The sequence below is a fragment of the Filicampus tigris genome, chromosome 13 (genome assembly GCF_054856515.1).
Source record: "Filicampus tigris isolate MCC_2025a chromosome 13, RoL_Ftig_1.0, whole genome shotgun sequence".
Classification (NCBI taxonomy): Eukaryota; Metazoa; Chordata; class Actinopteri; order Syngnathiformes; family Syngnathidae; genus Filicampus; species Filicampus tigris.
The window spans coordinates 22,891,211-22,904,562 of NC_141229.1; the positions used below are offsets into that span (position 1 = coordinate 22,891,211).

The window sequence follows — 13,352 nt, forward strand, 5'->3', positions numbered from 1 at the left end:
ATAAGAGAAAACGGTGAGGCGATTTCCAATTTGAGTACAGTGATGTAATGTATATAAGAAAAAACACTTTGGACAAAACAGGTACAGGAGGGACTCCACCACCTCCTGACAAAAGGTACCTTCTACTTAGTAAAAAAGGAAAAAAAGAAAAGAAAATGGATAAAGGTGGTTTTGGAGATACTCAGTTTTGGATGATAATTATCAAATTAGTTTTTCATTTTCATTAAAATAGACAGCGTGGTTCTATGGCTGTTGAAAGCAGCTCCACTATAGTGTTGTTGCAACTGCTGATGTTAAAAGTACCGCATGCAGTGTCAGCTTTGCTGTTGCGAACAAATATGACGTTTTCATTGCCTGACACACATTTATCTTGCATGGCCATATTGTTTCTCAACTACATTTAACGTTGGAATGCTGCACAGTATTACACCCTGCCACACTGTTGCCACTTCCTGAAGATGGTGAGGAAAATACTGATGATTGTCAGGAACTGTCTGAGACAATTACAAAATGTTGGTCTGATTTACGGAATCAACCGCTACAAACTGGGAAGATTTTGTACGTACATTGGTCTAGTAGAAAGAAAAAATGATTTGGGGAAAACACAGAGGATATGCCATGTGGTAACTATTATGCAAGTTTTGATAGCTGAGCCCAACCGTCACACTTTTCTGCTCACGCTGCAGAATTAGTGGCTTTGGCTGAAACATGAAAGCTGATAGCTGATAAGGATGTTAATATTTACACCGATGGCCAATATCCTTTTTCCACATGCCACATCTTCGCACAGTATTGGCAAAACACATTTGATGGTAACTTCAACAGGAAAACCTGTGACTCATGCTGAATTATTACAACATTTATTAATGCAAGTCCAATTACCACGACACATAGCAATATATAAACGTGCACACACACTGGGAACTGATGTCGTTTCATTGGGGAATGCCTTTGCTGATAAGACGGCAAAGGTGGCAGCAGCTAAACCCTTTTTGGGGTTCACTGATGGATTGCCAGATGAAAGTATTCTAGCTGGTGATGTGTTAAAAAGCAACAACATAGTCTACCTTCCGAACTTAAGGGGTTGATAGATAAGGGGGGCTGTTTTATGGGATGGTGTTTATGTTAATGCCGAAGGCAAGTCAATTTTGAAGAAAAATCTTTTCCTTTGGCTAATTTGAGCCATGGGGAGATCCATGTCTCAAAAGGGGGGAATAATGAAATTAGAACAGCGATATTGGTGAAGCGCTGTACTTGTACTACTTGTGGATTTAATTTATATTAAATTGGATTGTGCTTTGACATTGTACTACTTGTGGATTTAATTCATATTACATTTTTATCATTTCAAGGTAATGAATGAACAAAGTGGGGCACATGGATTCATCTTTCACATTGTAAGAGGGTCGTCTCGGTAGAAACACTGGATGGGAAAGGTGAGCTGAAGTCTGACAACAAGGCGGGTGCAGATTTGTAGTATCTGAAAATACCTGACGGTCAGTGAAGATATTACTAGTAGTGAAGATGATATTAGTGAAGACACCGGTCCCAATTAGTGTGTTTCTGTCCGACATGGCGATATTTTCATTGGCTGTATTCCAAGTTCCTGTTGTGCAACCATGCTAACAGCTGCCCTGATCTTTCTTAATATATATCTACTCTGCTTATGCGGAAAGAACACATTTTTGATAGTTTTAAAAATGCGACTGGTGTTTGTGCATTGGTGTCACTGCTCTTACCTGTTACTATGTTTTCATTTACAGTGAACCACATAGAGGCAACTGCACTAGCTTACGGGACAACTGTGAACAATCGAATTTGGACAAAGATGCGATTGGAGAGCCCAAGGGAGTTACAGATCAATACAAATTGGTAAACCAAATTGTTGGGGGTGGAATAAAATGTTCGTGTGGGTCACACCAAACCAAAAACGTTGATAGAATCAATTACCCCTACTACAACATTCAGAAGCTGGGTAACTACACTGAAGAGGGCTTTTTGGCCATTAAAGGACAATTGGCATCTACCTCACTCATGGCTTTTCAGAACTGCGTTGTGGTGGATATGCTCCTGGCAAAGACAAATGGTGTATGTGCGATGTTTGGGTCTGAGTGGGATCTGAGTGCTGTATCCCGAATAACACAGCCCCTGATGGGTCGCTGACAAAGGCCTTCGCACACTCAACAGGAAGATGAAGGAGCATTCTGGAGTGACCACAGCTATGTGGTCTGAGTGTTGGGACAAAATGTTTAGTAAATATCAGAACCTTGTGTTCTCAGTATTAGTTTTTCTTGGTGTGTTCACAGCTATCTCAACTTTGTGTGTATGTTCTTGTATTCTATGGATTAGAGCTCTCCTGAACCAATTGATTACTACAGCCATCTCTCCTACTACCGCTATGTGGAGTGAAGTATATCCATTACTGGTGCAGGTGAACGAAGTTGACCCTAATGATACAGACGTCCATGATTATCAACCTCGTCTATTTGAGTAGACATATTACGTATCCTTCAAGAGGTGGCCTTCTGGGCGTAGCTCTGTTTGTACATCATTAATGATTCCACTGAATAAAGCCTGATGGGAGGTTCTGTGTGATGATAAATAAATTGTACAACTGTGGGATAAACAGAGAGGAAATGTAGGAATAATTATTAAATCGTTATCACACATTTGCCTAGTTGCTAAGATTGAATAAACATATAGTACGGGTATAACGGTACACTCGGGTGTATTAATACGTTTTGGTATGGCATGTTCGGTTCGGTCCACTTGTTTTCGGTTCACGAGAGTGGCGGCACAAAAGAGATAGCCAGAAAAGAGACAAAACTCGAAGGTCCCCGCGTACACTGTGGTCTCCCGTTTGGGAATATTCTGTCTTTCCTGTTAAAATCACCGATGGGGAAAGGTACGTGGAGGAGTCCCAAAGTTGTGGGCCGACATTGCTCCATGAGATTGGCGGCTCTGTTGCAGATACTGTAGCACGTCTAACATGTACGGCATCATCCAACTGTGAATGTTTCTTAGACGAGGGAGCAAAAACGTTCAACTTTAACAGCGAGATTTATTATATTGTAACGTCTTCCAGGAACACGCCGTTAGACGTAGTTTAATAATCACATTTTTATTAATCCAAGTAGAACTGCTCGCGCTCTTCTTTCTCCGCTGCCCCACTCGCTTGCCGTACGGTGCATTCATGAACCTCGGAAACATCACAACTCAGCAACAAACAAATCCAACCACAACACGGATAACCCAATTCGTTACAATATGCTGTTGAACATTCAAAGATTTCAATGCCTAAAAAGTGTATACAATTTCATTAAAACATTTTAAAGTTACTCTATTTTTTCATTGTAAAAATAGTTTTAATAAAGTTAGCAATAATTGTAACTGTTATTGAATGGGTTTTTTTTTTTAATCACAAAAAGTGTATACATGTACTGTAATGACAACTTGTGTTTAACTTCAATACTTAGGTGTGTCATAGGCTATTGCTGCCGAGTGTTTAAGGATTTAATTGTCTTAAAAATTTACAAATTTAAGACATCTTTATTGTTAGTGTATTTTTTATTCTGGTGTAATATCTTAGAATATCACCCGAATGGTTCACAATTACATATTTTTTCTAAAAAATGTACCATTTACTTGTCACCAAACTGGTTTCCAAAAACACGAACCGAATGTGATTTAGTGTACCGTTACACCCCTAACATATAGTGTTGAATGATTTAGTGATATATATATAAAGTTCAAATTAGAGCAATAGTATTACTGGATTACAATAAATATCTATGTGAAGTATTATTGTGCTGCAAGAATATTGCTTCTGCTCTTGTATGTGCTCGCAATGAAGATACTGCCTCTGCTTAAATATATATTTCATAATAACAGTACAAGAAGAAAAGAGTGAAAAGAAGACGCAAGACGGAGACCTTGGCTCTCTTCTCTGATATAGATTAGAAAGTTGTTGATGTGGCAGAAATGTTTTGCAATGTAATGCCCTGGCGCAGATTTGACTCATAGAAACAAGTTCTTTCTCACCCGTACACACACACATAGATAACCAACTCACGTACCTCTAACAGCTTAAATAAAGATGGGAAATACTCACACACATACAACAAACAAGTCAACATGTCTCCAACAACTTGCATGAAACCCCAGCCCTTAGGTTGGAGACATTCATGTAACCAGGGCACCTGACAAAACCAATAAAAAGAAAGGAGACCAAGATTGTTTTTTAGGACTTAGAAAAATTGTTGTGCAGACCAAGCATAGCAGATATTGTGCTTCCTCTTCGTTCTCCTTGCAAGCCTGGTAACAAAAATTGAGCGTCTACCCTTTTCATTGATGCTGTGTTATGAAATGTCTAATTTATGACCCTGACAGAAAGGTACGACAGGGCGAGGCCATTTAAAGACTTATAAACAAATAGAAGCATCTTAAAATGAACCCTAAAATGCACTGGGAGACAGTGAAGGGAGGCCATAATTGGGGTTATGTGCTCCATCTTCCAAGCTCCAGTTAGGAGCCGAGCAGCAGCATTTTGGACCAACTGGAGAGAGGACTGGCTGACTTCAAAATAAAGTGCATTACAGTAATCTAGCCGAGAAGTATGTAGCCCAGTTTGAAAAGCATGATTTTTTCCTCTTGGTATTACGATCTCTGTTATCTCCGGTGGTTACTTTTTCCTTGTGCGTCATGCGGTCACGTAATTAGCGCACCCAATCCTATTTGCTTGAATGTGGAAGCAATTGTCCGCTGGCTGAGGCGAGAGTGACACATTTGCGGGATTGTTTGCTGCACCTGGTTGTCGTGCATTATCGCTTAAAATAACATAGAAGGGTCTAAAACACAATACAACTACCGTGAACTGCAGGAGCCGAGATCACAAAAAAGCCCTTAAATCACTCGTGAGTCTTTTTTTTTTGGGGGGGGGGGGGTATTTTAGTACTGTCATTTTTACATGCAAACCTATTATATAAGTGCCAATGTTAAGCTCATACAAGTGTCCCTTTGAATATGAAATGTGATCTGATGCACGTTTAAGCAGCCCGGTTATTTAATGGAGCTGCTATACATTTGTAGGCACGTTTGCCTTTTGATATCAGTTCTGGTGAACCTTTTAATATAACAAATATTATATTTATACATTGTATAATATTGGAATAATTAAATTGAATAATTGAACATTGAGGCTGTTTATAATTAGGCCCCGAGCAGCGACCGCTGCGAGGTCCCTATTGTTTTTGTAGAAGTGATTATTATTAGGGCCCGAGCAGCAAGCGCTGTGAGGTCAATATTGTTTTTGTAGAAATTATTATTATTATTATTATTATTAGGGACCGAGCAGCGACCGCTGCGAGGTTCCTATTGTTTTTGTAGAGATTATTATTATTATTATTTGTTTTTTTTCTGACCAAATGATTGCATTTTTCAACCCCTAAACATGCCCGAAAACTCACCAAAGTTTGCATACACATCAGGCTTGGTGAAATCACCTTTTTTTTTTGTTTTGTTTTATGTCGCAAATGTTTAAAAAATGGATCGGTAGCGCCCCCTAGAATTAAAAACAAATCAGCCCCGGTTGTACGTTTCACCTATATCTACGAAAATTTGGTGGTATATCTAACAGGTCAAGACCTACAAAAAAGTCTCTTGGAGCTAAGTGCTAAACCTAAGGCCTTTATAGCTGCGTGCAATTCTAGTTAGGGCCCGAGCAGCGAAAGCTGCAAGGACCCTATTGTTTTTGTATAAATTATTATTATTATTAGGGCCCGAGCAGCAATAGCTGCGAGGTCCCAATTGTTTTTTTAGAAATAATAATTATTATTATTTTTCTCTGCGTTCGATCGCATTTTTGACCCCCTAAACATGCAAGAAATCTCACCAAACTTTGCAGTCTCATCGGGCCTGGCGAAAAATGTGATATTTTAAAGCCGCCGTAAACGACGCAAACGAAATGGCTCTGTAGCGCCACCTAGAGTAGGAAAACAAATTAGAATTCCAGCTCGTTTGATCTAGGCATATGAAAATTGGCAGGGACAGGTAGCACCCCGAGCCGTACAAAAAAGTCCATTGCAGCCATAGTCTAAAGTGTACAGGAAGTGAGCTATGAATTTTTGAATGTCCAATTTCGGACAATTTTTGCACGTTTACAGGGAGCATACTTTTGCACCCATGTCCCAGAGGATTCATACGATTGACTTCAAACTTCGGATATATCATCTTAACACCTGGGGCAACAACTGGGAACATTTTTTTGAGTTTTCGATAAACTATATGATGGGGGCGGGGCATCAAATTTGGCTTACATTTTTTCCTTCGCCATACAGGAGAAAAACCTTAATAACTCCCCTGCACATGCTCCAAAAAATCCCAAACTTCACCTGTACGTAAAAGAGTTGCGACCTGAAAACATCTATATGATAATATTCAATTATACATATAGCGCCACTTAGTGGCGACAAAAATGTTCATTTATTACATTTCTATTTACTGCACGGAGCCTGTTGAACGAATCAGAGTGAAAATTTGTCAGAAAAGCCTCAAGACGTTGCTCTTGCTCTACGCCGAATATTGTGACTTTTCGGCAAAGGGCGTGGCCTTGACGGTGCCGCAAAATCTGATTGTTCAACGTGACAATAAATACAGTTTTAACTTGACTCTGATCATCCAAACTTCTCGAAATGTTTCATATTTGAGGATAGCCAAAGGCTGAAGACATCTACAAACTTATTTTTCATCATAGTGGTAGCGCCACCTAGTGGCTGAAGAAAATACATGTTTTATTCTTTGATGTTTTTATCCCAGCAGTTTAACTGCGTCCACCTCATCTTTGCTCAGAAGAGTGTTTAGGACATCTGGCCTGGCGAAATCACCAATATTTTTTTTTTTTTTTGTGCTATTTGTAAGAAATGGCTCGCTAGCGCCCCCTAGAAATGATTAAGAATTCAGCCGTGGTTGTATGTTTCTTTGAGATCTTCAAAAAATTGGTGGGATATGTAACAGTTCAAGGCCTACAAAAAAGTCTCTTGGATCCATATGCTAAACCAAACAGGAAGTCGGCCATTTTGAATTAAGTTTAAAGTATGAATTTGCTCTGGTTAAATAGCTGCTGGAACTTGACCCACATGATAATTTCTTCTAAAAATCTACTGACATTTGATAAAAGTCGAATCCTGAAGACATCTCCGAACGTATTTTTCATCATATTGGTAGCGCCACCTACTGGCTAATGGAAGTACATGTTTTATCCTTTGATCTTTTTCTCCTCAAAAGTTAACCAGGTCGACATCAGAATTGCTCGGAAGACTCTGTAGACCTTCCTGATGTTAAAATATGATATTTGTGATTTTTTGTTAAAAGCTCTAGCCATGGCAATGGGCTGTTCGCAAATAAAACTATGCTGATTTTGACGGTCTAAACATGCATGAAATCTCATGAAACTTTGCATACACATCAGGCCTGGTGAAATCATCTTTTTTTTTTGTTTTGTTTTACGTCGCAAATGTTTAAAAAATGGCCCCAGTTGTACGTTTCACCTATATCTACGAAAATTTGGCAGTATATCTAACAAGTCAAGACCTACAAAAAGTCTCTTGTAGCCAAGTGCTAGACCTAACAGGAAATCCGCCATTTTTAATTTACTTTACAATTCGGCATCACATTGACTTTAAAAGAAGCTGTAATGTGATCCACATGAAAATATCTTGTCAAAATTTCACATTTTTTATGAGAGTCTAATTTCAGGGTTCATTTTTAGATGCATCTATTTGTTTATTTAAAAAAAAAAAAATCTTTAAATGGCCTCGCCCCAGTGTACCTCTCTGAGATCCTCCACTCATACGCACCTTCCCGGTGCCTCAGGTCTGCGGACCAGACACTGCTTGAGGTGCCGAGGACTAAGCAGTACCTCACAGGGGATCGAGCCTTTTCTGTTGCTGGTCCTTTCCTTTGGAATGACCTTCCATTGACTGTTAGGCAAGCCCCGTCTCTTGTTAATTTTTAAAACCCTTTTGAAGACACATTTCTATTCTTTGGATTTTGATTCAAACCTGAGACTGACAATTTGAGGCTGTTTTCTAGTGTCTATTGTATAGAGTGTCTTGAGTTAATTTATTGCTTTCACTTGTTGTATTCCTGCCATTTTGTTGTTCTAATGTAAAGTGCTTTGTTACATCTGAAGCTGTTATGAAATGCGCGATTGCATTGCATTGCATTGCATTTCATTTCATTGCATTGCAACGCATCTGACTAGCAACCAGTTCAGGGTGTAGTCCTTCTTTCACCTGATATCAGCTGGGATAGGTTCCAGCAAACTCCCGAGACCCTGTACAGGATAAGCAGTGTCGAACATGGATGGATGGCCATGGAAAACGTCAGGTTATGGGCGAGCTGTCTGCTCAAACGCCAGTCTTTGGATGTCCATGGATAATGGTCGGAAATTCCTTCCCTACCATTCATGATGCCTTTTTTTAAATTAGGAATGGTTTGGTCGAATATCCTATACTTATCTATAGGGAAATGGGAACACTATGCTGGTGAACAAGTAAGAAGAAAAAAATACTGTGATTTACATTGTGCATCACGTTCAATAATCTTACTTTGGAGGTTTGAGATCTCTGTGAATTAATGCCTTTGGTTTCATGGCATGCAGATATGCAACCCCCTGGGCACACTGCAGACACCAGCTCATAGCATGGGAGGCTGTGTACGGGGCCTGCGGCTCAGCACTGTGCAGGACTGGCAGTGACAAGAGACAGATGTGCAATTCTATAAAAGGTGTTCACAGTGCTCCTGTATATTTAGAGTGGATATAAAAATTCAACACACCACAAATGTCATTTTTTGGTGAAAAAAAAAAATAGACCAAGATAACTTCAAAACTTTTTCCATGATTGTGTCCTACAACCACAAAAACACACACACATACTGTATACATATTGTACATATACCCATGTAACTCTACTTATGAACGCATCATACAAAATTTTAAAGTTACGAAACGCCTCAACAGGAAGATATTGCCTCTTGTTACGAAAGAAATTTCAGGATGTTAAAAGTAAAAATAAAGTATAGGCTGCTACTCGCAGCTCCAGAGTTTACTGAACGCAACATACTCATAGCTGCTCTGCCATTGGCTCTTACCTAGCATCTTCCTGACATCTCATTCGCTAAGAGGGACCCCTACCGCATGTGTCTATGTGTGTAGATAGACAAGTAGATAGATATGTGATTGATATGTCTATGGAGCGTCCTTGTCATTTGCCCATCGGGGCATGAGGTGTTCCGATAGTTTTACGTGAATTACAGTATTCACTATGGACCCCAAGAAAGTGATGGATAAACGAGGAAAAGAAAAAAAAGAAGAAAATTGTTGGGTTTTTTTGTCCATACAGACAAAGCAAGAGATAATAAAAAAGTATGAAAGGGGTATGCGTTTGGTTGATCTCGCCAAAGAATATGCCCGTATCGACAGTTGCCACATTATTAACTTAATTCTTTTCAAAACGCCAGGCAAAAACCACACCTGAGAGAGAACATAAACCAAAGAGGGCAAAAAGCAATGAGGACGACAGCAATTAAAGGTAAATGACCATCATTTTCATTCTTTACTCTAATCTTTGTTTTTTAAGTTAAAAAACATTTGTCTGAATTTTGGGGGGCTTGGAATGGATTAGTGTATGCCATATTGTGTTACGGGAAACCGTCACCCCAGTTTGGCTTTTTTTTTGTCAAGATGCCGTATAGTGTGTCGGTGTGTTCGGCAACCCTCTTGACAATTCGGCTCATTTTACTGTTTAGGCTGATTGGTGCTTCACTCACAAACGCTCTGCTAGTGTATGATCGCCAAACTTTGTTGGACTTGCGGTGCGGCCTTGGAAGTTCGGGTGCGTTTGAGCATGGCTGGACAAAGACGTTGCCCGCTGACATCGCAACGGACCTCTTCCGTTTCCCAGCGCTCCCATCACGGCAGAAGCGGCACCGAGGAAAACGTGGTGGCCAGCTAGAGAGGCTGAAAAGGGAGCTGGTGCACGCTTCGTCCCTTGCTCGCTCCCGGACGCACGGATGTACTGCGCTTTGGCTCACGCAAGACCCCGCTGCTGGCTCCTGTCGTGACACCCGTCGTCGGCTGCGCCGAGGAGTTTCGGCTGTGCCGCCGCCTACCACGCGCCATCGGACGCCGTGTGAACCGCCAACTTCTCGAGCTTCCCAGTGCCCGCCAATCGGAGGTGACACACACCGGCTGCTGCTGCTGGTGCTGCTGCTTCCACAAGGATAGCATTGTTGAACGCCCGGTCGTTGGCGAACAAATTGTTTATCCTCAGGGAGCTATTCCTTTCCAATGACTTGGATTTCCTCTACATGACGGAGACTTGGACCGGCGCCGGTGAGTGCAGTGTGATGCTTGAACTATTACCACCAGCATGTTCTTACTTGGATGCTCTGAGAACTTCAGGCCGTGGTGGAGGAACAGTGACAATGTAAATGTAAACAGTGTATATTCGCCACATCGTTCAGCAGCTTTGAGGGCACTTTTTTTAAAGTTGCCTGGGTTCTGCGCTGTTATCTATCGTCCTCCTAAATACGATTACTTTTCAAATCTTGCCGAGATCATGCTGCTATATGATCGCATCTCCTTCATGGGGGACTTTAATATTCACATGTGCTGTCCTGAAAAAACACTGGCAAAGGACTTTTTCAGACTCATCGACTATTTCAATTTGGTGCAGTGCGTTTCTGGCTCCACTCACAAGCAAGGACATACTTTAGACCTTTAGTCCTATCTTTTGGTCTATCGGTCTCAAATTTGAAAGTTTTGGACAATGTGCTTTCTGATCATATGACTGTGCTCTTTGATGAAATGTTTTCCAGTGCTGTCAGAGCTAACGCTAGTGAGTGCAGGGGCCGGGTTTTTAACCCCCTCACTGCTAGTCAGTTCTCTAATGCCTTTGATCAGCTTTGTGTTCCCTCTTCAAACACAGAGGAACTCAGCACTTGGTTCAATTAATCTTGCCTTGATATTTTGGACTCTGTGGCTCCATCACAAAATATGCGGCAAAAAATTAGACCGGAGTCATGGTTTGATCAGAGCACTCACGCAAGCTAAACAGGAATGCCGCAGAGCTGAACGCAGTTGGAAAAGAGACAGGCTGTAGGTCGCTTATCAAATCTTAGAGGACTGCAGGCGTCGTTACCAGAGAAAGGTGAAGAAGTCCAAGAGAGACCACTTGTCACGTCTGATTCAGGTAAATCGCCAAAATCCACATGCTCTTTTTAAAACGATCAACTTCAAACTGAAGCCCGGTCAACCGATTTGCACGGACCCGTCCCCTGAAATGTGCGATAGATTCCTGCAGTTTTACGATGACAAGGTTGCTATAGCTAGGGTTCTTCTTTTGAACAGCACATTTGACCATTCTGTCCAAGTTCCCTTGTTCAGCAGTGTTCTATTCCTTTAAGCCGGTTTCTTTGACATTTTTGGAGGATGTGGTTTGCCATACTAAACCATCAGGCTCCCCTTATGACTCCGTTCCTCTACACTTCTTCAAGGATATTCTACCGACAATTGATAAATCTGTTTTGGCCATTATCAACAGCAGCCTGTCTTCTGGTGTTGTCCCCCAACATTTTAAACATGCTGTGGTGCAACCCCTACTGAAAAAAACTGACCATGATCAAGCTGTGCTATCCAATTTTAGACCCATTTCCAAGTTGCCTTTTATGTTTAAAAATCTGGAAAAAGTGGTGCACTCCCAGTGGCTCTCTACATCCCACCTTGTTGACCTGGCCCCCTGGCTTTATATCTAAAGCCAACAGTCTTAAACTTTTGTTTTAAAATGGACAGTGATCTTAAATTGGACCAGCAAATCAGCGCTGTCCAGCTTATTTCACCTTAGACCGCTGGCTAAGGTAAAGCCCCTCCTTTCCCATTAGCACTTAGAAACAGTTACCTATGCCTTTGTTACATCTCGGCTAGATGACTGTAATACACTTTATTTTGGAATCAGCCGGTTCTCTCTCAAACGTCTCCAGTTGGTCCAAAATGCTGCTGTCCGCCTACTAACTGGAGCTCGGAAGATGGAGCACACAACACCAATTCTGGCCTCCCTTCACTGGCTCCCAGTGCAGTTTAGGGTTCAATTTAAGATTCTACTATTTGTCTATAAATCATAAATGGCCTCGCCCCAGCGTACCTCTATGAGCTCCTCCACTCCTACGCACCTTCCGGCAGCCTCAGGTCTGCGGACCAGGCACTGCTCGAAGTGCCGAGGACCAAGCAGAGCCTCAGAGGGGATCGAGCCTTTTTGGCTGCTGGTCCTCCCCTTTGGACTGACCTTCCATTGAATATCAGGCAAGCCTACTCTCTGTCCACTTTTAAATCCCGGTGGAAGACACGTTTGTATTCTCTGGCTTTTGATCCGACCTGAAATTTCCAGTGTCTATTGTATATAGTGTTTGATGTTAATTTATTGATTCCATTTTGTTGTATTACGGCTATCTTGTTGTTTGTGTGTAAAGTGCTTTGTTACAGCACTAGCTGTTATGAACTGCACTATATAAAGAAAAATGTATTGTATTGTATGTTGTATTGCTTTGACAACTGCAGTGAACTTGCATGTCAATTTTCTTGAACCCTTCTCATCAGAAGACATTAGTGTCGAAGCGTTAACTTCCGTTGATGACCTGGATGTTTCCATAAGATGGTAGCAGTTTTATCTTTTTAAAATGTTTCTACCACTTTAACTACAGTACTCTGACTGAAAGGTAAAGTTTTGTTGATCTTTTAGCCTCCAGGATTTCGGTGAAAAGAAATTATTTTCATTCACAGGTCTCGTGACATTTCTCTTCCATGTGGTGCCATTGCTAACAATATGAAATGGGAAAATTGGATTTCTTGTAACACCCATTTATAGTCAACTGTCTGCTTGACACGTGTGTAATGAATAATTAGGCTATGTTCACACCACAGGTCTTAATGCTCAATTCGGATTAAAAAAAAAAAAAAAATTGTGTGTAAGCGTTCATGTTACATTATAAATGAAACCTCGGTCTTGTCTGCTGTATGAACACATGCGTTGCCAAACTGACGGGCAGAAGAAGAGACGACGTAACACCCGACGTGTTTGCGGAAGTAAATGTGGTCCAGCATGTCGGGGAATTTATACAATTAAGTCATTAAATTGGAAGTCAACCCAAACATATTTTTTTCAAGAATATGTTCCCAGCAGGACCACTAGTTGAAACACGCCATTCTGATAAGTTTTGCGTTTGCAGAATATAAGTTAAGCAGCAAAATGCACTAGTTTTAGCCATCTCTCGGGATGGCCATTTTGTATTCTGTCGAC

The 13,352-nt window shown here is 41.0% G+C and overlaps 1 protein-coding gene and 1 long non-coding RNA gene across 6 annotated transcripts in view; one reads left to right on the forward strand and one right to left on the reverse strand.

The window, feature by feature from the left end:
• The window catches only part of LOC147137970 (mitogen-activated protein kinase kinase kinase 7-like), a 144,401-nt gene that overhangs the window by 96,232 nt on the left and 34,817 nt on the right, over positions 1-13,352 (reverse strand). For 4 of the 5 annotated variants that reach the window (XR_015089338.1, XM_086049770.1, XM_086049771.1 and 1 more), the window contains one exon: positions 8,607-8,745. The exons of the other annotated variant lie outside the window; for it this stretch is intronic. Coding sequence is in view for 3 of the 4 variants with exons in the window: in XM_086049770.1 (XP_085905896.1) it covers positions 8,607-8,745 (139 nt within the window). In the remaining variant the exon portion in view is untranslated. The remainder of the gene's footprint in view (positions 1-8,606; positions 8,746-13,352) is intronic. 5 annotated transcript variants of the gene reach the window in all.
• Positions 11,091-13,352, forward strand: part of LOC147137971 (uncharacterized) — a 49,524-nt gene continuing 47,262 nt past the window's right edge. Inside the window, exon 1 of the long non-coding RNA XR_015089344.1 lies at positions 11,091-11,252. This is a non-coding gene — a long non-coding RNA (uncharacterized LOC147137971). The remainder of the gene's footprint in view (positions 11,253-13,352) is intronic.